Source organism: Pestalotiopsis fici, assembly GCF_000516985.1.
Source record: "Pestalotiopsis fici W106-1 unplaced genomic scaffold PFICI_Scf_1, whole genome shotgun sequence".
In the NCBI taxonomy this organism is placed as follows: Eukaryota; Fungi; Ascomycota; class Sordariomycetes; order Amphisphaeriales; family Sporocadaceae; genus Pestalotiopsis; species Pestalotiopsis fici.
The window spans coordinates 2,231,870-2,251,310 of record NW_006917091.1 but is presented as its reverse complement, the minus strand read 5'-3'; the positions used below and the strand labels follow the sequence as shown (position 1 = coordinate 2,251,310).

At 50.6% G+C, this 19,441-nt stretch overlaps 9 protein-coding genes across 9 annotated transcripts; 4 read left to right on the top strand and 5 right to left on the bottom strand.

Moving 5' to 3' along the window:
- Window positions 1–1,026: 1,026 nt before the first annotated feature.
- Window positions 1,027–1,787, bottom strand: PFICI_00678 (uncharacterized protein; the record flags this gene model as incomplete). Its single annotated transcript, XM_007829259.1, has 3 exons — window positions 1,027–1,081; window positions 1,140–1,301; window positions 1,423–1,787. 3 exons carry the CDS (start codon window positions 1,785–1,787, stop codon window positions 1,027–1,029), a joined length of 582 nt encoding a protein of 193 aa, XP_007827450.1.
- A 1,068-nt stretch (window positions 1,788–2,855) lies between these two features.
- PFICI_00677 (uncharacterized protein) lies at window positions 2,856–3,899 on the bottom strand (the record flags this gene model as incomplete). Its single annotated transcript, XM_007829258.1, has 1 exon — window positions 2,856–3,899. The coding sequence occupies one exon, from the start codon at window positions 3,897–3,899 to the stop codon at window positions 2,856–2,858; it is 1,044 nt and encodes a 347-aa protein (XP_007827449.1).
- A 1,155-nt stretch (window positions 3,900–5,054) lies between these two features.
- Window positions 5,055–7,496, top strand: PFICI_00676 (uncharacterized protein; the record flags this gene model as incomplete). Its single annotated transcript, XM_007829257.1, has 2 exons — window positions 5,055–7,199; window positions 7,257–7,496. The coding sequence occupies 2 exons, from the start codon at window positions 5,055–5,057 to the stop codon at window positions 7,494–7,496; spliced, it is 2,385 nt and encodes a 794-aa protein (XP_007827448.1).
- A 478-nt stretch (window positions 7,497–7,974) lies between these two features.
- PFICI_00675 (uncharacterized protein) lies at window positions 7,975–9,307 on the bottom strand (the record flags this gene model as incomplete). The annotated part of the gene is made up of 2 exons (XM_007829256.1): window positions 7,975–8,883; window positions 8,960–9,307. The coding sequence occupies 2 exons, from the start codon at window positions 9,305–9,307 to the stop codon at window positions 7,975–7,977; spliced, it is 1,257 nt and encodes a 418-aa protein (XP_007827447.1).
- An 836-nt stretch (window positions 9,308–10,143) lies between these two features.
- PFICI_00674 (uncharacterized protein) lies at window positions 10,144–10,797 on the top strand (the record flags this gene model as incomplete). The annotated part of the gene is made up of 1 exon (XM_007829255.1): window positions 10,144–10,797. One exon carries the CDS (start codon window positions 10,144–10,146, stop codon window positions 10,795–10,797), a length of 654 nt encoding a protein of 217 aa, XP_007827446.1.
- A 35-nt stretch (window positions 10,798–10,832) lies between these two features.
- PFICI_00673 (uncharacterized protein) lies at window positions 10,833–12,111 on the bottom strand (the record flags this gene model as incomplete). Its single annotated transcript, XM_007829254.1, has 4 exons — window positions 10,833–11,326; window positions 11,392–11,517; window positions 11,576–11,677; window positions 11,751–12,111. The coding sequence occupies 4 exons, from the start codon at window positions 12,109–12,111 to the stop codon at window positions 10,833–10,835; spliced, it is 1,083 nt and encodes a 360-aa protein (XP_007827445.1).
- A 492-nt stretch (window positions 12,112–12,603) lies between these two features.
- On the top strand, window positions 12,604–14,106 carry PFICI_00672 (uncharacterized protein; the record flags this gene model as incomplete). Its single annotated transcript, XM_007829253.1, has 3 exons — window positions 12,604–12,717; window positions 12,787–13,631; window positions 13,695–14,106. 3 exons carry the CDS (start codon window positions 12,604–12,606, stop codon window positions 14,104–14,106), a joined length of 1,371 nt encoding a protein of 456 aa, XP_007827444.1.
- Window positions 14,107–16,662: 2,556 nt separating this feature from the next.
- On the top strand, window positions 16,663–18,069 carry PFICI_00671 (uncharacterized protein; the record flags this gene model as incomplete). Its single annotated transcript, XM_007829252.1, has 4 exons — window positions 16,663–17,202; window positions 17,281–17,431; window positions 17,574–17,934; window positions 18,003–18,069. 4 exons carry the CDS (start codon window positions 16,663–16,665, stop codon window positions 18,067–18,069), a joined length of 1,119 nt encoding a protein of 372 aa, XP_007827443.1.
- A 587-nt stretch (window positions 18,070–18,656) lies between these two features.
- On the bottom strand, window positions 18,657–19,311 carry PFICI_00670 (Protein mago nashi; the record flags this gene model as incomplete). Its single annotated transcript, XM_007829251.1, has 3 exons — window positions 18,657–18,800; window positions 18,902–19,187; window positions 19,271–19,311. 3 exons carry the CDS (start codon window positions 19,309–19,311, stop codon window positions 18,657–18,659), a joined length of 471 nt encoding a protein of 156 aa, XP_007827442.1.
- Between the last annotated feature and the right edge of the window lie 130 nt (window positions 19,312–19,441).

Sequence of the window (19,441 nt, the reverse complement as noted above, 5' to 3'; positions counted from 1 at the left end):
TCTAGGTGCTACCCACAGATTTACATGCGTCCTCGGACTCGGTACACGATGTAGGTCCTTGCTACCACATACATATCCAGTATATACCTTATATCAGGTCATCTGCTGATGATCTCGCTTATGAAATGAGTAGGTCCATCAAGAGGTCAATAAAAGTATCAAGGTAAAATTATTGAGGCCAAGGATCGCCGAGACACACTGTAGTCTTCCAAATTTAGTGAAAAGGCTTGAGAACTCTGCCAGGAAAACATGAGAGTCTCCCAACTTGAGAGGAGGGCGGGGATCCAAAACTCAAGTGGAACGTCGCAAGCAAAAGTCAAAGGGCTCAAGAACGACCTTTCCAGAAGAAGATGCAAATTGGCCGACGTTAAGGGTACGTATTGAACTATTAACAACTCAACAGGAAGATGACTGGTCACTTGCCCAGGGGCTTTCTGGAATTGGCAGCCAAAGTCAGCAGTGAACGGAAGCCGACCACGGCGATTTAGAAACGGAATTGCTCAACACAGGGAATTCTCACTTTGAATTGATGATATTTCTGGTAAATTTGACGCAAATGAACTTGAGGAATCTCTAAGTTTTCGAGAGTTCCGGCGATGGACCAAAACTCGGAAAGAGAAACGGCACCGGCACCTCGGCAGAAAATATACCACAATAGACGGATCCAGAGTCGAGTTGGAGTAGGCTAGTCATAAAATATCTGCATCCAGTGACGATGAACTCGAGGCAGCCCAAGACCCATTATCGGCCAAGAAGAGACACTGAGTAATTTCGCGTGCAAATGGACTAGCAAGGTGTCATTCGGGAGAAGACAAAGTGACAGCCACATTTCGTATATAGTCGGCCAATAGAAATCAAGTCATTAATATGTATTGATCATATGCTCATCTTGAGCAGAGGGGGTATAATTGCATCAAAGACATGATGAACACGTAGGAGGGAAAATCATAGTCGCACGACTTGACTACATCATCAACACAGTGATAAGCTCTAGTCGGCAATCAGAGGTCGATCATTTCAGTAGTCTTACTCGTCATCCACAAACTTGCTTGCTAGCTGACCAAAAATCGGGAGCTCGAATCTAGCATCAAGGTTAGTATGCCTTACACAACAACCATACGGAACAGACAAGAACAGACCTATCCAGGGTGTCTGCGTCCCGATACGCTTTCAATGCCATGAACGCCATGAGGGCGAGATCGCCGAGAAATATAATCCAGCCGAGGAATGTTGACCAAGAGAAGAGCAGATGGAGAACAAAGATGGCGGTAAATAGCAAGCTTGACTGCCAAGCATGGAATCTACAGTCATGGTGTAAGCTGTGAGTTGCATCGTATGGCTAATGTGCAGGCAATTTCATAGATCTGCATAGGAGACAACTCGTGACGGCAGACTGGGAAGTCATAATGGCTTGCAGCTTACCTCACATAATCACTCTTCCTCTCCAGAATCAGCATCACAATGGCACCCAAGGGCGGGAGTGCTAGATAGCTGGCAGCGGCCTCATAGTCGAGCCTAACGCCCAAGCTCGTGTCGAAGGCATCGACTCCGTATCCAGCCTCGTTTCCGTAACCACCTCCTGCATTGCTGCCACCCCCAACCGGCGCATACCCGCCCGGCAGAGTAGAGGTCCACTGGCGCTGTGGCTGCGGGTGTTGTAACGGCGGCGGAGACGCGACGTTGCCGGGGCGCTGGCGGTCGTAGGATATCCTCGGACTCGGAGATTGTGCGGGTGAGAAGGGCCGCGAGTGTTCCGGAGGAGAGGACTGGTATGGTGCAAAGTCCATATTTTCCCCTTCTCAATCTATTGGTGAAGTCGTGGCTCGCCTTCTCTTGGACCTTGCTCTTGTAATCGTGAAATTCGGCAGGCCCGACGCTCGGAGCCGGACTTGTGTGGAGGATGTCGAGGCGATTTCCTGTTGAAGAAAAATATCGGCCTGAGACTTCTGAGAGACGCTATGCAGAATCCGCGACTTGGCCGTCGATTAGGGTGACGTTGGTGAGTTATCTTCGGCGCCTGCCTCTGTATATGGAACGATGATTTGCAGGTGTAGAGAAAGTAAGTGGTGGTCCAATAAATGCGGCATGTACAAACTACGCACAGATCGAAAGCTGTCGCCTGACGCGCTCCGCCCTCCATCCCTGCGGGTGATGCGCCAAGCTTTGAGCTCACAGATGCAGGGTCCTGTGTCGACTTTCCCCCTCAACTAGTCCTAGTGCATTGAAAAGGGCATAGTCGCTGTATATCGTACAGAAAAGGTAGTTCGTAGCATCATAGCTTCAAAGTCCATGGGCAAGCAGCACAATTTCTTACTCGTCGCACCAGATAGGTTAGAGAACCGCGTCCAAACGCGCGATAGAGCTCTTGAGTATCCAACAATCTGAGTGTTCTGATATCATCACATTATCTACCTACGTAGTATTGCATGCCCAACACGGTCGGTGGCTTTGACCATGATCGGCAGCCGCCTCGTCGTTTCCGCGAGGAATAGGTCCCTAGGTGAACTCGGTGGTTTTCTAAGTCAGATCATAATTGCTTCTTTGCCAAGTGCAGTTGAATCTTTGAAATCATCTGGGTATGCCTAGTATTCAGCGAGACTTGTACACAAGCGCCTATTGTATGTTGGACCTGAAATGTTTGAGTCTCGTGTCTATAGCATATATAATGGCGTTCGTAATGTGGCCCATGAAAAAGCACGTCTTTAGACTAGCTCACAACCAGAAGACATGTCTGACATGTAGGGGAAGTAAGTATGCTCCTTCGAGCGTGTTGTGTTCTGATTTTTGTCTTAATTATACAACCAGAGGTATACATATAAATTTCACTCAACAGCATCGTACACTACATCGCCCTTTTAGCTTGCGTCGGAATTGGCCTCGCCTTCTTCCGTCTTCTTGGGGTTCTGCTCTTCATCCAACTGCGTCCTCCTGCTCTCGAGCGTGAGCCACAATCCCTTGCTGTGACCCTCCAGAGCAGTGGTAAGTCCCAATCCAGCACTGTGCAGCATCGACACAAGCTGGCTTCGGAGTCCGTCGATACCACCCTCGATACCACCGACCCACTTGATGCCTGCCTGATCAAAGGCTTTACCCTCGACGCGTCCACCAATCAGGATGAGCTTCTGTAGGCCAGACTGTGCTACCGGGTCATGGTATCCGGGGTTCTTCTTCCGTGTTGGCGTGGGAAAGTCTGGAGCGCTGGGCGCCAGAATCCGCAGCGCAGCGGCGAGATGCGCTGGGCTGACCGTGGGAATGGTAAGCGCAGCTACGGGCCCGGTGAAAAGCGGGCTCATCTGCGCATATGCCGTGTTGGGGTCCTCCAAATTTGCCTTCTTGATAGCCTCATACGCCGTGCTCGACAGATCATGTGTGTAGGCGTTTGACCTTCCGGCCGCTGCCTCGGCGTCAAAGAACTCAACAATTTTGAATGCAACGTCGAACATGCGCGTCCGCAACACTGTGAGCTCGATAGAGTTGACCGGGTCGACTGGCAGTGATTCGTTGGGACCGGCCACTGGTGGTGGTACTTCCGACAGAGCCTTTCGCAGCTCGCGACGGACTGCAGCCCATTCGACCGCCGTCAAATTGTTGTGTTGGAAGAAGAGAATCAGGGGCGTAGAGCGAAGGAGCGCCGTGTAGGCCCGGAGCACTTGTGATTTCCTGTTCTCTGGTCTGCGGGCAGACGGCGGCTTTGTCGGCGGTATGTAGTCGTCGGGCAGCCGCAACGCTCCTAATGGTATCGGAGAGGCGGCGGCGGCGGCGGCGTAATTCCTCGCCGGCACCGTGGTCTGCTGAATGCATGGGAGCGTGGCAGAGACCCTAGAGGTGGTCGTCGAGCCCTGTGGCCGCAAAGCCCGGCTCACGGCGCGGGCTGATGAGCAATTGAGTCGTGCAGGCATGATGATGTGCGTCTACCCGGGCGTGGGTTCGAAGAGCACAAGGACCGGACCCGTTCTGTATTGCCAGGAACTGATCACAAGAGACGGCGACAGCTTCTTCTGAGCTCTGGGAATTTTTGGAATACGGCCCGTGCACTGGGGATTGCATCGGAAGGTTGCATAACTGCGCCACAGCTAGGCATTTAGCAGCACCGAGAGTTATGCAGTGACTATGCTTGGATGGATCTCTTGTGGCTCTTTAGCGCCTCCGTTTCCACCTGAGCCTCAGGCCTGTAGCACCTTCTGTAGCTTTGGTGAGTGGCAGGGTCAGGTAAGGTCGACGACCCGCTAGTCTGGCGCGCAGTGCAGGGCATTCAGCGTCAGTTTTCATAGGGCTGCAAATCACCAGTAAAATCGCGGGGTTCTCTCACTGTACCTTACCTACATACTACTACTACACATGCTTTTTATTAGCAGATGCAGCCTGCAGTCAAACGAGAACAATTCGACCGTCTTGGTAAAAATAACATCCCGGCAGCGCCAATCTTGAAGGGAGATCTACCGGCAGTAACCACACCCACTCGCAGAATTTCCACCTCGGGGGAAAAAGTCATGATATTTGACTGCACCTTGCCTCTTGCCAGCTGCGCCTCACCAGGAACCCAAGCTCATTATTCATTCTGATTCAGACCGTTAAGTGGCTGTTGTGACTCACTGCCGGCTACCTTATTTCCAGTTGGGCACCACGCTTTCCTATTGCTGGTTACCACAGATTCAGAATCACAAACCTGAGGCTGCCATAAGTTCCTTGCATGGGTTTTATATCTTGATTCAAGGAACGTCGTCTACTTTGAGATCTGCCAAAGAGTTTCTATTTCATTCCTTTTGAAACGCCATTTGCGAAGTTCGCACACTGATCAATTCTCTCGCATGCGTTGTTGCTACCAACAAATACTGAGCAAACATCAACACAAAATCACTCGCAAAGTCAGATTGGACGTCAACGCTGCGTGCTTTCTTTCTGAAAACTTACTGCACCGTGGCAGGATAGCTGCTGATCCTTTGTTGGGACGGGGTTTTCTCACAAGCTGTTGCTTGCCCAAACGCACAAAACTGTATCGAAACACCATCCCCACTCTATTTCCTCGCGCTGCTCACAGCGCAACACAGCCAGCGATGGCCTCAGAAACCAAGGTTCCGTACGTGGCCCAAGACCCTCAAGAGATTCAGAATCTCGTGTCCAGCCTCAATGGGTCAACAAACAAGGGCAAGGGTGGTATTAAAGCAAAAAAGACCGTCTTCCCAGTCCATGACTCTCCGAATGGCATCAAAGTCGATTCTTGGAGATTCCAGGACTGGGACTACAAGAAACCCAACATGCCAACCTATGCCCGTGGTCTCTTCACTACCAAGGACAACCGCGGTCAGCATGAGATTGCCATTCGGGGCTACGACAAGTTCTTCAATGTGGGGGAGACAAACGACACCAAGTGGGAAAGCATTCGCTCCAGGACCCAAGGCCCTTACGAGCTTACACTCAAGGAAAATGGCTGCATCATCTTTATTGGCGGACTCGAGGACGAAACACTCTTGGTCTGCAGCAAACATTCGACTGGCCCGCGGAGTGACGTCGAACTGAGCCATTCAATGGCTGGTGAGAGGTGGATCAACAGGCAACTCGAGTCCATCGGAAAGACTCGTGCCGACCTTGCGCGCGAGCTCCGAAGCAGAAATGTCACAGCCGTTGCGGAGCTCTGTGACGATGATTTTGAGGAACACATTCTGGCTTATGGCCCTGAAAAGGCTGGCCTCTACCTTCACGGCATGAACATTAATGTGCCAGAATTTATGACCTATCCAAGTGAACTTGTCCAGAAATTCGCCGATGAGTGGGGTTTCCGCAAGGTTGATCTTCAGGTTTTCAACGATATCGACACGGTACAGAATTTCCTCGAGCGTGCTGCAGAAACGGGAGCTCACGAGGGTCGAGACGTTGAAGGATTTGTCATCCGATGTCGCATGTCATATGACCCTCAACGAACGCCATACAATGACTGGTTTTGGAAGTACAAGTTTGACGAGCCCTACCTAATGTACCGCCAATGGCGAGAGTGCACCAAGGCGCTCATTGCTGGCAAGCCGCCCAAGTACAAAAAGCATGTCAAAATCACAGAGGAGTATCTCCTCTACGCCAGAAAGCGCTTGGCACAGGATCCCAAGCTGGGAAAGTTGTACAATCAAAACCATGGCATCATCAAGTTGCGAGACGACTTCCTTGCCTACAAGAACATGAAGGGCTCCGAGGCCGCCAACATTGAAATGGAAGAAGACGATGGTGCCAGCGTGACCGATGGAGTTGTCATTGTTCCTGTCGCGACCATCGGCTGCGGCAAGACGACGGTGGCTGTCGGCCTGACCAATCTTTTTGAGTGGGGTCACGTCCAGAATGACAACATACAGGGCAAGAATCGTCCGGCTCAGATGGTGAAGCAGGTCATGCAACTTCTTGCTGATGGCCACCCGGTTGTTATCTCTGACCGGAATAACTCTGAACGGCGTGAAAGGGAGCAAATAATCAAGGATGTCAAGCTCCAACACGCTGGGGCAAGACTGGTTGCCATGAACTTTTCCCATGGTGACATTGAAGAAGTACGCAGAGTCACTCGGGAGCGCGTTCTTGCCCGCGGCGACAATCACCAGACGATCCAGGCGGCTTCCGAGGAAAACAAGGTCATTGGCATCATGGAGAATTTTATTCACCGCTTTCAACCGTGCGATCCAGAAAATTCCCCCGATGATGGCTTCGACTTGGTCATTGATCTCGATCCATCAAAGGACAGCCGTGCCAACCTGGAGACCATGGTCAGCGAGCTACACCAAAAGTACCCCCGTTTGGTGCCAGAGGTGCCAAGTGCAGAGGATCTGGACGAGGCGATAAAGGCTGCCATAGAGAATTACAAACCAGACATTCGCCACAAGCTTCCTGACCGAGGAGCCAAGAACAAGCACAACGGCGGCCAGCAGCAGCAGCAGCAGAGAGTGCAGAAGAAGAAGCCTTTGGAGTACATGTCCATCTCGGTTCCTGCCAAGGACGTCAACACTATTTTGGAAGCGGCTTTCAAGACCACCGATCCTGAAACTTCCAAGTTCTACAAACAATTGCAGCAGACCAGACGCGTTCAGCCTCAGTTTCACGTCACACTAATGCACCGCGCCGCCTCTAGAGATCATCCAGAGCGATGGGCTGAATTCGTGAAGCTTGAAGAGCAGAGTGCACCAAATGATGGGCGCATTGCCGAGTGCGAAGTTGAACTTGAAAGGGTCAGTGCCATCACGTTGTCGTAAAATTATACTTCTATTGGACTAACTTACGAGCAGGTTGTCTATGACGATCGCGTCATGGCAATTGTTGCTAGAATTCACGACCCGCAATGGGCAAGCGTCAACCCGATCGCTCATGTAACAGTTGGCACTCGTGACCAGAGCGTCAAGCCCAAGGAGAGCAATGATCTCTTGGCGCTGTGGGTGCAAAATGGTCCAGGAAACGGCATTCGCGAGCGGGCATTCGAGCCGAAACCTGTGCTCAAGGGAATCGTGCGAGGAGTCCTTGCGCGTTAGAATAGAGCAATGTCTTTGCAAAAAGTCCAAGGGGGAGAAAAAAATGATAGACTCTTGTAAGGAGATGCCCACGCCAGCCTGCAACTAATGTAGTCGCCGTCGCAGAAGCGATCCTGCGTTGGGGTATTTTAAATCCATTTCGAGCAAAGAGCTTGACGGAGTATAGTCTAATGGAGAGACTGTAGTACGGAACAAAGTGGTTGAAGCATCATCATGCGGTCTTTCTAGGAGCAGATCATAGCCGGTAGACTGACGTATGGTTCTCGTTGAGAACTCGAGCAAAAAAAGCAAATTTGATGATTGAATGGCCCACTACATATTCACAAGCAATGCCGCCGGTTCATGGTATACGACAATCAGCCATGAGACCATGGTTTAGCTTGAGAATGATTCAACTTTTATGGGATATCTAATTATACTTCGTGGAGCGCTCGCTGCCCCTGCAAAGCCTGCATGCTAAGAAGTATCATCTACATTATCACGACATGGTGAAGCTATTGGTTACATCCACAAAGCTCTCCCACTCCTTCCAAGCCTCGCCGCTCTTGATGGCCCAACGTGCTCTTCTCACACCCTCCTTCCAGCGGCCGTTACCTGGGCCACGCTCCGTGATGACCTTGCCATCGTCGCCGGGGGCCATATTGCTTGTGTCAGCATCACAAATGCCGCTCGTCACAAAAAGGGCAGCTGTGTTGATGAGGACAAACTCCAAAATGGGGTCGTCATCGGGCATCTCGTTGGCCAGAATCTTACGCAGAATCTCGGCGTTCTGGTGTGGCTCCTTGCCTGGCGAGACGGTGTTTAGAGGATGCCTAGACAATCCAAAGTCTTCTGGTGTTAATCTAAAGTGCTCAACTTCAACCACGCCATCGGGACTCTGCACCAGCTGCCAGCACAGAGACTCGCCCGCGCAGGAGATCTCATCCAGCTGCTCGGCACCACAAACGATCAAGCCCTTGGTGCAACCCGCGAGACGCAGGGCTTCTGCAAAGATTGGCCCCATGTCATCACGGGCCACGCCCAACATGCGCACTTCAATGGCGTCGTGTAGAGGGTTGCTCAGGGGTCCGAGCAGGTTGAAGATGGTCCGCCAACCGAGCTCCTTGCGGATGGGCGCCACGTACTTCATTCCGGGATGGAAGACGGGAGCGAAGAGGAAGGCATAGTTTGTCTTCTCGTACACCTCGGCGATTGTGCGAGGTGTGATGCGTGCCAAAGGCGCAGATCTCGGGGTCATGCACATCAGCAAGTCGGCCGAGCCAGACTTGGAGGTGGATGCGCGATTTCCATGCTTCCCCATGCGTAGAAGCGTCGACGCTAGAATGGACGAGGTGGTTGAAATATTGAAAGTGTTGTGAGAGTCGCCTCCTGTGCCGACAATGTCACACTTGAGCATCTCGCGTGTCAGTCTTGTTTTCCATGAACCTCGGCTATGAAGTTGCAATCAATGGCAGTAAACTCACCAGTCCGCCATAGTAGCGTCCTTCTTTCCTTGCTTTCCTTTGCACGACCTCGTTCAGAACCTTGAAATCAATGGGGGCCGAGGCGGCGCGCATGGCAGCCGAGGCTTCGGCCAGGACGTCTGCCCTCCGGTCCCATCCGGTGAAATGCAAGGCGGTAAGAAGTGAGCCCGTCTGGACTGGACTGAGCTGGTTTGTGAAAATCAGGCCGATGGCATCGGCGATTTCCTTTGCGGTGACCTGAGATGCTCCCGGATCTGGCCACAGTCTCTGCAGCAGCGGGCGGATGTCCACCACGACCGGCTCATCTTGTGCTGAGATGGAGTTTGGCTGCGGTAATGTCCCAGACATCTTTGCGTGGGGGGAGGAGACTATAGTAGCACAATGAGAGTTGGCACTTATGGGCGTGCGTATATCGGGAGTGGGCACGAGAGTAGGTACCACGTGTGTGGTGGTATGTAGTAGTATATGATGCTGTGCTTCTTATGAGCGTTGTGGGTAAACTCGGAGGATGATGAGTCAACTGCGAGAACGGCGCAAGTGAAAGTGAGAGACAGCTTGGGAGCTACCTAGAGTAACTGAAAGCGAAAACTGACGATTGAAGGCCAAGCAAACCAATTTATGGATCCTCTAGAACAAGAAGATAGTGTATGATGGCTCATGTGAAGAAGAATCAATAAAATGACTGTACGGGTCTGAGCTTACTATGCTTTCCAAATAGAGCTCGTTTGTAGCTGACATCGGTTGCAGTCAATGGATTGGTGGGATTGGGATGGGAAAGTGCAATGTCATCCGATCCACATACCCAACAACAACCACAAGCGCTTCGCGGGGCAAGATTTCAGCTTGCGTCTTGGGCTATTAGCGGTTCAATTGATTGGGGGCGGTAAAACATGGCATTAAGGTACCTGAGAGGGTCCCTGAATCTGCGGAATTTTGCCCGTTTCGCGGGGTCAATCAACGATTTTCATCGATCCCCGCGTCATTGGAGGGGTCGCAAAACTTCAAGCTAATTTTTATTATCTATACTACTAAATTTTTATTTTATTTTTTTGGATGCTTTGCTCAATCCCAACTCCCCCTTTGAACAGAATTATCGCGAATCGCCACGGCCATTATCAATATAAATTTCTCGCAAGGAGCAAAGTAGCGATTACTGCATTCATTGAGATACCTTGACCTCAGCTATGGCCAGTAGCAACCCATATCTTCTCGCCGCCGATAATCCAACGGCCCTCATCACTCTTCTCCAGGAAAACCCAAGCTTGGCCTCTGGTCAAGACGAGCATGGTTATTCCCTTGTCCACGCCGCCGCGAGCTACAATCACCTCGAACTTCTGCGCAGCCTGGTTCGCGACTTTGGCGTTGATGTAAACCTGCGCGACGAGGACCAAGAGACCGCCCTCTTTGTCGTCGAGACCGTTGAGGCTGCCCAAGTGCTAGTCAACGAGCTCAAGATTGATTTCCTCGCCAAGAACGGCGACGGCCAGACTGCCAAGGAAAAGATCCTCCAGGAGGGCGATTTTCCCGAAGTGGCCGAATATCTCAACACCGCCGAGCCCAGCCGCGAGGGAGATGGGCCCAACGGCGCTGGCATCAACGGACATGAGAACGACCTCCCTCAGCCTCCCCAGGGTATGACTGTATCTATGGGCACCATGGCCCCAGTTGACGATAACGATGCCGAGATCGATCCCGAATTCCGGAGACGCATTGAGGAGCTGGCTGAGCGGGAGGATTTCCACACCGAGGCCGGTCAGGCCGAGCTCCGCCAGCTCGTCCAAGATGCTGTCGCTGGTCGCAATCTTGGAGACCGCAATGTCAGGCAAAGACAAGAATGAAACCGGTGACTGATTATGACAACATTTGTTCTCCCTCACTCGTGGCCATGAATATCCCAGAGGAGGTATTCACCCGGAGCACCGGGTAGCCGGAGGATTGTACATTCGGAGCTTTCGCCTTTCACGCCCTTTCCAAAGGACGCGGCATGTAGCGAGAACCACGAACGGGAAGAGACTGAGAGGATGACGTCCACCAGTACCTGTCTTGCCCAGCCGGGAGCAATGAACCCTTGCCAGCTGATCTTGCACAGCCTCGATGAATCTACCTGACCATGTGCTGGAACCGAATACCGTGATAAGAACGGGTCAATATTGTCGCCACTTTCCACTCTTGGGCTTTTCAGTCTCAGGAGCGACAGCCATTCGTAGATCTCTGTTGCAAAGTCCTCGAGCTCCAATCGGCCGTCATCTGTAAGAGCATGGCCTGGGATCTTTAGAGTAGGTGTCTGAACATCCAAGTCCTCTTCCATGAAAGGTGCAGAGCTATACTTGGTTGGAAAGAAATTGAGTAAGGGATCAGGGTCGGGAGCTGGGAATTCATTAGACATGGTCATGTTTAGAGGGTGGCGTCGAAAGATCTTCGTGATAACTCACTGCTCGATTGGCGATGAAACAGCCAGGTAATTGGTTGATCGAATACATTTCTGCAAGCGTACAGCAATCGATCGTATCCTTTCTTTCCTGGGAAACTTGCAGGTGCTCTTAAGTCATATTGAACAACTAGACTTGTGTGTTAGATCGCTGCGTTGCCGCTACTTGTACCTGTTGTCTGACTCACCCCACCTGGGTTTGAGGCCACGCTTGCCCTTGACACCATGAGGCTGGCCTACGAGGCCTGCTCTCTCGTATGCCTCCTTGTCGAGAAACATTGTGAGTATACCTATGTCGTGGTGAGCGAGTGTCGAAACTTCAATCAAGAAAAGAAGAAGAAAGGTATGCACAAAACGACTTACCATCCCTGAGAGAGAAGACATTCTCCTGGCTCGTGTTCCCATTGGAAAGCATCATGATGCTCCCTAATTTGATGTTTTGTGTGAAGAAGTCACCATCGAGTATATCAGCGAGCTTCATGATCACGCGATAATACGTAGGCGAGTAGGTCTCTTGTGCAAGCTTGATCCTCAGCTTATCTGCTGCCTCTTGCGGAAGTATAAGATCAACCTGGAGGCTGTCAATGTGGGCTTCAATGATTTGGTAGATTAGTTGCAAACCTTGTGAATAAAATCTTGAGCCAGGAGATTGGCCCATGGCTTTCCTTTTGAGGGCAGCTGCTTTGGCTCCGGGTGAGTCAACGTGCCATAGGTGAAAAAGCATTTTGAAGATTGATAGACGCTAGGCGTTGGAAAGGACATCATCTTGAAAAATTAACAGGCATCTGCCAGCGGCTCAAGATTGGTTTATGGGCAGATTGGAAATGGTTGTGGTCTTTGAGTTTTTCTCCTTGACAAAAAGACTGGTACCTAGTACCTACACGTAGATACTAGAAAGAAAGATGGGCAGGCACAAATTATTATGCACCAAACGCGGCGGATGCTTATATCGTGGCTAGGCAGAATACTGATTGGCCCACAGCAAAATGCATCTACTACTACTTCTGTGGCCCGACTCGGGAAAATCGAGGGACGCCGCGAATATATTCTGCAACTAAAGGATTTTCCCCCCCTTCCCTTCTTTTCTCGTCTTTGGTTGTACGAGTCAACGAGTGTCACGGTTTTGCTCTTGACCCCCAACAGCTTCAATCATAACCCCCAACAATCACTTCAAAAATATGGTAGAGGCGATCACTTCCCAAGTGTACTAACAGCCATGGAATACCTTATCCGATTCAGTCAGTCGCATGAGACGTTCCGTTTGCCTGAAATCCAAGCACTGGCCGAGCTGGGTGGAATCGACCTGAAAGTTCTTTACTATGATCCGGAAGTGAGTTGTCGTCGGCACAATGCACATGAGTATCTGGTTATCGATTCTCTAATTTAATTCTGCTTTTAGTCTCCATACTGCATTGTCCAACTCCCTGCGGAAGAGGCTGCTCGTTTTCTCATGAGCCGTTCTATTTTGGCGCAGAGCATACACGAGCACTGGGGCACTGGTGACAACTATGAAGAGCTTCACGAGGACGTCAAACGGCGCACATCGCACCTTTGGTCAAAGTACATGCAATGTAGTTTCAAATTCAGTCTAGACATCTTTCAGGGTACCAGATCCAATACCAACAGACGCGAGATCATGAACTCATTTGCATATCTCGCATTTGCTGGCGAGATCAAGATGACCAATCCTGATGAGGAATTCATCATCTTTGAGCACTGGGACTTTCAAGCCGTGACACGGAAGCTTCCGGCGCCCCTGAAAGTACATTTTGGTCGCTTTATTGCGAAATCTGTTCGAGATTTGATCATGACTTTTGATCTCAAGAAGCGAGGATATATCTCGACGACTTCCATGGATAGCGAGTTGGCTCTGATCTCGGCCAACATGGCCCTTGCTGGGCCAGGAAAAGTCTTCTATGACCCTTTTGTTGGCACTGGCAGCTTCCCAGTGGCCTGTGCCAAGTTTGGCGCATTAGCACTCGGCAGTGATATCGATGGACGGAGCATCAGAGGCGAGAGTGAAAAGAAGAGTTTGAAGGGGAATTTCAAGCAATACGGCTTGGAACATTTGATGGGAGAAATGTTCGCCAGCGACCTCACGCATACGCCAATTCGCAAAGCCAGGATCCTCGATGGCATCATTTGCGATCCGCCCTATGGTGTTCGGGAAGGGCTGAAAGTCCTCGGTGTCAGAGATCCAATCAAGTATGGATATGTTATAGAAAAGGGAAAGGAGTTTTACAAGTAAGTCGGTTCCAGACGGGGGAAACCGGATTGCCTGGTTTGTTATCGATCTGACTGAGACAGGAACGACGACTTCGTACCACCCAAGAAGCCATACAGCTTCAACGCCATGCTCGATGATATCTTGCAATTTGCAACAGATAGGCTTGTCGACAATGGTCGGCTTTCCTTTTGGATGCCCACTGCCAACGATGCAGACCAGGCTATCGACGTACCCACCCATCCCTGTATGGCAATCGTGTCTGTCTGCGTACAAGTGTTCAACAAATGGTCAAGAAGGCTCATCACGTACCGGCGGTTGCCAGACTCGGAGATCGACACCGACGCGTTGGCACAGAGGCAGGAACGCGTGCAAGCAAACGGCGTCACAGCAGACGAGCTGAATGATTTCCGGCGACACTACTTCAATGCGTTTCGAACGGATTCTGCAGTTGATCAAGCGCCAGACGATGCGACGCCCAAGATAAGCGCTTGAAGCATATAATGTTTGATACTGGGCACCATCATCATCCCAACGTTTATTTCATGATGGTCGCCATCTGCTTACGATACAAAAAGAAGCAGTAAACAAGCCTCCAAGCACGAGGCCGCGCGTTTTATGGCACATCTCAGCCGTGGTGCTTGGGCACTTTTTGCAGCTTCAAGTTAAGCCTAAGAAAACAAGTGCCGGAGTCTGCGACATCGTCGGCGGGCCGTACCAAGCCCTAAATCACATTAGAGTATGCCGATGCTCCGGGTATGACGACGGGTCAGACAGGGAGGCAGTCAGAGAGAACCCAAACATGCGGGGGGTTCCTCCTTGCCACGTAAGAATAAGAAGCTTCTTTGGCGGGTATGTCGGGGCAGCTGCACGCTGGTGAGCGACCGAGTAGACTTCTGACTCTTTACGGAACCTGATTGAACTTAATTTGACCATATTTGTGCATGTAGGTCTGCTGCTGCATTCGAAAATCCCTTGCACGTAATACGAGTATGGCCGGCATAGTAATAATGGCACCAAGGTAGCTAGGTACCAAACCATATTTTTCACGACCAGACTTTTAGTCAATTCTGGGAGCTGGGCACTTGACTGTTTTACTATGCGTATATATCTTCATTCAAGCATTTCGAAACGCTGCAAGACATATTTTGCAAGGGCTCCTGCTTTGGTTGCTTGCAACTTGCCTTGCTTGCCTGCCTCTCTACTTTTTGGTGAGAATCATTGAATCAACGATGTCCTCTGGTTGAGGGACGGCACGGTTTGAAACCCCCCCACGGACTGATGCAGACTTTCTTCTATTACCATAAGCAAGTTTCGCTGGCGAGGGTTGCACGTCGTTAGTCGGTAGTTAACAGACGATATATATATAGGCGTTCATTTCTTTCGACGATTGATTATGTATACCTGTAGTAAAATCGTAATCAAGGTGTGAGATTTAGTCCCAACGTCAGCACCAACCTGGATTGATTATTGTATGCAACCTGGCACGATACCCCTTTTGTAAACACAGGGAGGACTATAACATACAGCGTGCAACCCGTATGAGAAGCACGAAAGTATTAGACTCGTGGCAGCTGGTCAGCAACCCCAGAAAGCGCCTAGAAAGAAAGATAAAACGGGTGGCTTGATGATGAGGAGACCACCTCTCCCCAACAGGTACATTACCTATTACTACCTGACGTTCGCCCTCGTCAGCGGATTAAACTTCCGAGGCGGCAACGTCAAAAGCGAACTTGACGTGACCTGGCAACAGCCTGAGGTTGCGGGTATGTACCGTAGGTAATAACGTAGGTGATTGATAGGTAATTGGGGCAATAGGATTCTATCAATCATTTAAATTGAAAGGGCATGTTGATTTGGGACAGAACCGACATGCGCGCGCACCTTTCTTTTCGTTGCGAATGGAGGCCGCCTCGAAAAAAAAAAGAAAAAAAAGAAAGGAAGAAAAAGAAAAGGGCCCTTTCGTTTCCTTTCCCCCCCTCTTCCCCCAAATCAATCCAAGTCCAAGTCCAAGTCCCCCACGACGTCAGGCGTCAGGCGTCATACCCTGACGCTACTTGAATCAGATTCTCCTTGGATCCTTCAGCGGGTCACAGCCATCATCCCATATCCCACGAGGTACGCCATGTAAATTCTAGAACCGGAGCACAGGTCTAACAAATGTATTCTTGTGATTAATTGATTCATTCATCCAGTCAGAGTCAGTCAGCAAGTCAGTCGGTACAGGCACAGACTCTTCAGCGCGTTACCAATAACGCGCCCAGACTCCATCTTGGCAATCCTCTTTTCGTTTGAATCTTTCACTCTTTTACAATCACGTCTTTTATTTCTTGACTGGTCTTGAATAGCACGTTTCCTCCCCCCTCGACGTCCCTGGCGAACAGCAGGGGCTCCTGTTATCTAATGTAGCCCAGCTCGGCACTGCGCTCTGCCGATCAGTCAGTCGCATCCAGCACTCCAACATCCCACCCACTATTCTTATTACATTACAACCGAGTTCTTCCACCTCTCCTCTCGAATCTGCTTGGACCTAGAGCCTTGCTTTAAGAGGACGGCCCGCTTGTAATTCTTCGCTTAACCCGACCCTGAAAAGAGTGAGCTAATACCTACCTTAAGGGTCGGTCGGGACCCAAAAAGCTTGGAGCACGACCTCGTTCATCGACCCGTCGCCGCTGGACCCAGCACTCGCCGATTGCGCATCGGCTTTCCCAACGACAGACAAGTTGCTGCTACGGCTTCTCATTGCGCAAGATTGTTATCTTCTACGCTGCAGTCGAGCTCTCGCCCGACCTTTTTGACGAACCATTTCACTTTTACCTCTTGATACTTGGAACCATTCCCTCTTGCATTATCATTCTGCTTTGCCGTTACAAAACTCGCCCCTTTCCTTGTGGCCTCAGAGCGCGTGGCAACGCTGGCTTTCTCTTGCGGCGACCTCCTGTATCATTTTAAGCTTCCAACGCCTAAGGGCCACTTGCCGCGTGCCCACTGCAGCTGATAGATTGCATACATACCTACATTGCTCCCCCCAGCCGGGTTCTACTATCGACAATGCCGACCCCATCAAGTAATCCGCCGCCAGAATTGCCACCTCGGTCGCACAGCTCCTCCTGCCCCGATGAACTGCGCGCATCGGCCTCATCCTGGCGGCCCGACAGTGACGGATTGGACGAGATGCACGTAGACAGCGATGCATCATCACGAGATCTTGTCAGCTCACTAGCTGGGTCCTCAGCAGCAACAGCAGCCGCCGTGGCCATGGCAGAAGATGTCGACATCATGTCCAGATCCAACTCTGAATCACCGCGACCAGACTCTAGGATTGGCGATTCTTCGACGCCGACACCTGAAAATGCAGAAATAGATGGTCCTTCACCATCGAGAGGTAAAGTCATGGGTCCAGAGCATGATCTCGCGACACATGCCGAACCACTCAATTTACGCACGGAGCGCGGTAGCTCGGCTTTCGACATGACGTCTCCAGCGAGCGCAGATAGCGATAAGATAGACGATATTGTGGTATCGTCGCACGGCATGTTGCAGGACGACTATACTACTCCGTCCATGGGTTACGAATACTCAAACGTCAGGGTATGCATACCTCCCATGGTGCATTATTTGCCTTTCTGCCCATGCCAAGAGGATTTCGCCATTAACATCACTTTGCAGTTAATACCGACCACAACTTCTTCGTACTTGCGACCGGGTAGCAAATTCCACGGCACGCAACAGTCTGAACGGCAGATTTATGATGTTCAGGTTGAAATCAAATACGTTGACTTGAGGGAATCGTCCCTGTGTGGATATCTCAGGATTCAAGGTTGGTTATAATCCGCCCCTGGGAAAAAAAAAAAAAAAAAAGGGACATAGGGTGGCGTACATTTTCTACTACATACACGTTTACCTACCTACCCGTCTACATTGCAGATGCGGCTTGCAGCTAACCACTCAACCCTTAACAGGCCTGACGGAAGACAACCCCACCCTCACAACCTTTTTCGAAGGCGAGATCATCGGCTCGAAATACGGATTTCTGACCAACCATCCAGACTGGGGCGCAACTGACAAAATTGACGTCTCCCACTGGAACAAGTTTGCTGCCTTTAGACCATACGCCAAGACGGTCCGCAAGGGTGGTAATATCGCCATTCCCAATCTGGGATCCAAAGAAAATATATTTATGCGGTGGAAGGAGCGTTTCCTCGTGCCGGATCATCGCGTGAGGACCATTAATGGGGCTAGCTTTGAGGGCTTCTACTACATTTGCTTTAACCAGAAATCTGGGACTGTCAGTGGTATTTATTTCCATGCAAAGAGCGAGAAGTAAGTCCCCGCATGATGGCCGCATTGGCTTATGATGGACAGATGGAATGCTAACGTTTGTAAATCAGGTTCCAGCAGCTGGAGCTCAAGCATGTCGAAGACAAGGGCTGTTTTGGAGCTTTGGAATTCAGGTGAGCCAGCGACTGATGACACCGTACACGAAAATGGGACGTGGAGTTTTTTTTGGTCGTTGGAAATCCAAAGCATGAGTACACGTCCATCAATGACACGAAATGAAGATTTTTGCTTGCAAGTGGCTGCAAGGAGGATACCAGGACAGGTATTTGCCCAAACATCACAATCATACATCACGATCTTAAAGGGGTTCGGTCAACCGCACTTCCGAACCTACGACACGGGCATAATAGTTTGGCGATGAGCGATGAGTATTTTGAAATATCATATTGGGTCAATCATCAGCGGCGCTCTTCTCTTGCTTGGCGCCATGGGTATATTGTACCTTGCTGTGGCACGGTATCTAGATTAACGGGCCAGGTCAGAAATTGGTCTTGCTGGCTCCTCGATGTACATTATTCCACAAAACGTGTGCGAGGTGTGTCTCTGCACTCCAATATTGTCGTATCTGTTCCGAGCAATTTGTGGATGTATCCCCCATGCTGTGAGCCTCAAGCAATGCCAATTCCTCGCCGACATGTCTCGGTGGGAATGATTTTGAACGCCGTTTTCCAGTGCACTTCGTTTCTTGCAAAGCCGGCTATTCATCACGAGATTGGCTTGATCTTAAAGTGCAGCGAAGTGAGGCTGAAGACGAGCGCCTTGAGATCTTGCACCAGGTAGTAAAAGACACGCAGGCCTTCGGGATCCGAGGACTCGGTGACATCGATGAGAGAGCCAATTTTTGCCGTCTGTCATTTCCGACCCATTTGTGTTAGCTTATAATCAAAACTCAATCGGTCGCTTCTAGAATTTGTTCTTTCATAGGGGCGCACTGGGCGGCGGTACATACCTCGAAGCTAATGTGATCACTCCCGAGACGGATTTCGAGCTCCTGGCGGCCGTCCTTGTTCTTCTGCGGCCATTTGGCGTCATCTTCCTTCATAATCTCGCTGGACTTGACGATGCGCCGAATCTCATCGACGACCAGGCTCGATACGCACATTTCCTTGCGAATCAGGCTGTCGTTACGGTAGTTGCTATTGTTTGCGTACCGGGCCACTGCTGAACGGCCGTCGCCGACTACGCGAATATCGAACTCGAGGAACTCATGTCCGAATCGACCGCTGTGTCCCGAGCTGTTTGCCTTGAGGTTAGCAACGCGGGTCTGATACGATCCCAGGAGAGGTGGGGGAATGGTGATCCTCTTCTGATGACGTACTAGTATCGCAGGTAGAATGGCTCGCCTGACGGATTTGACATCGTGCCGATATGCTGTGGTGAGCTGTTCTCGTTTGTAGATGCTGGCAATGGCGGTTGCTTCACGTAGAATAGCAGATAGGCACTTGGCGTGCAAGTTCGTTGATAATACTCGTTATAGCGATAAAAAGTG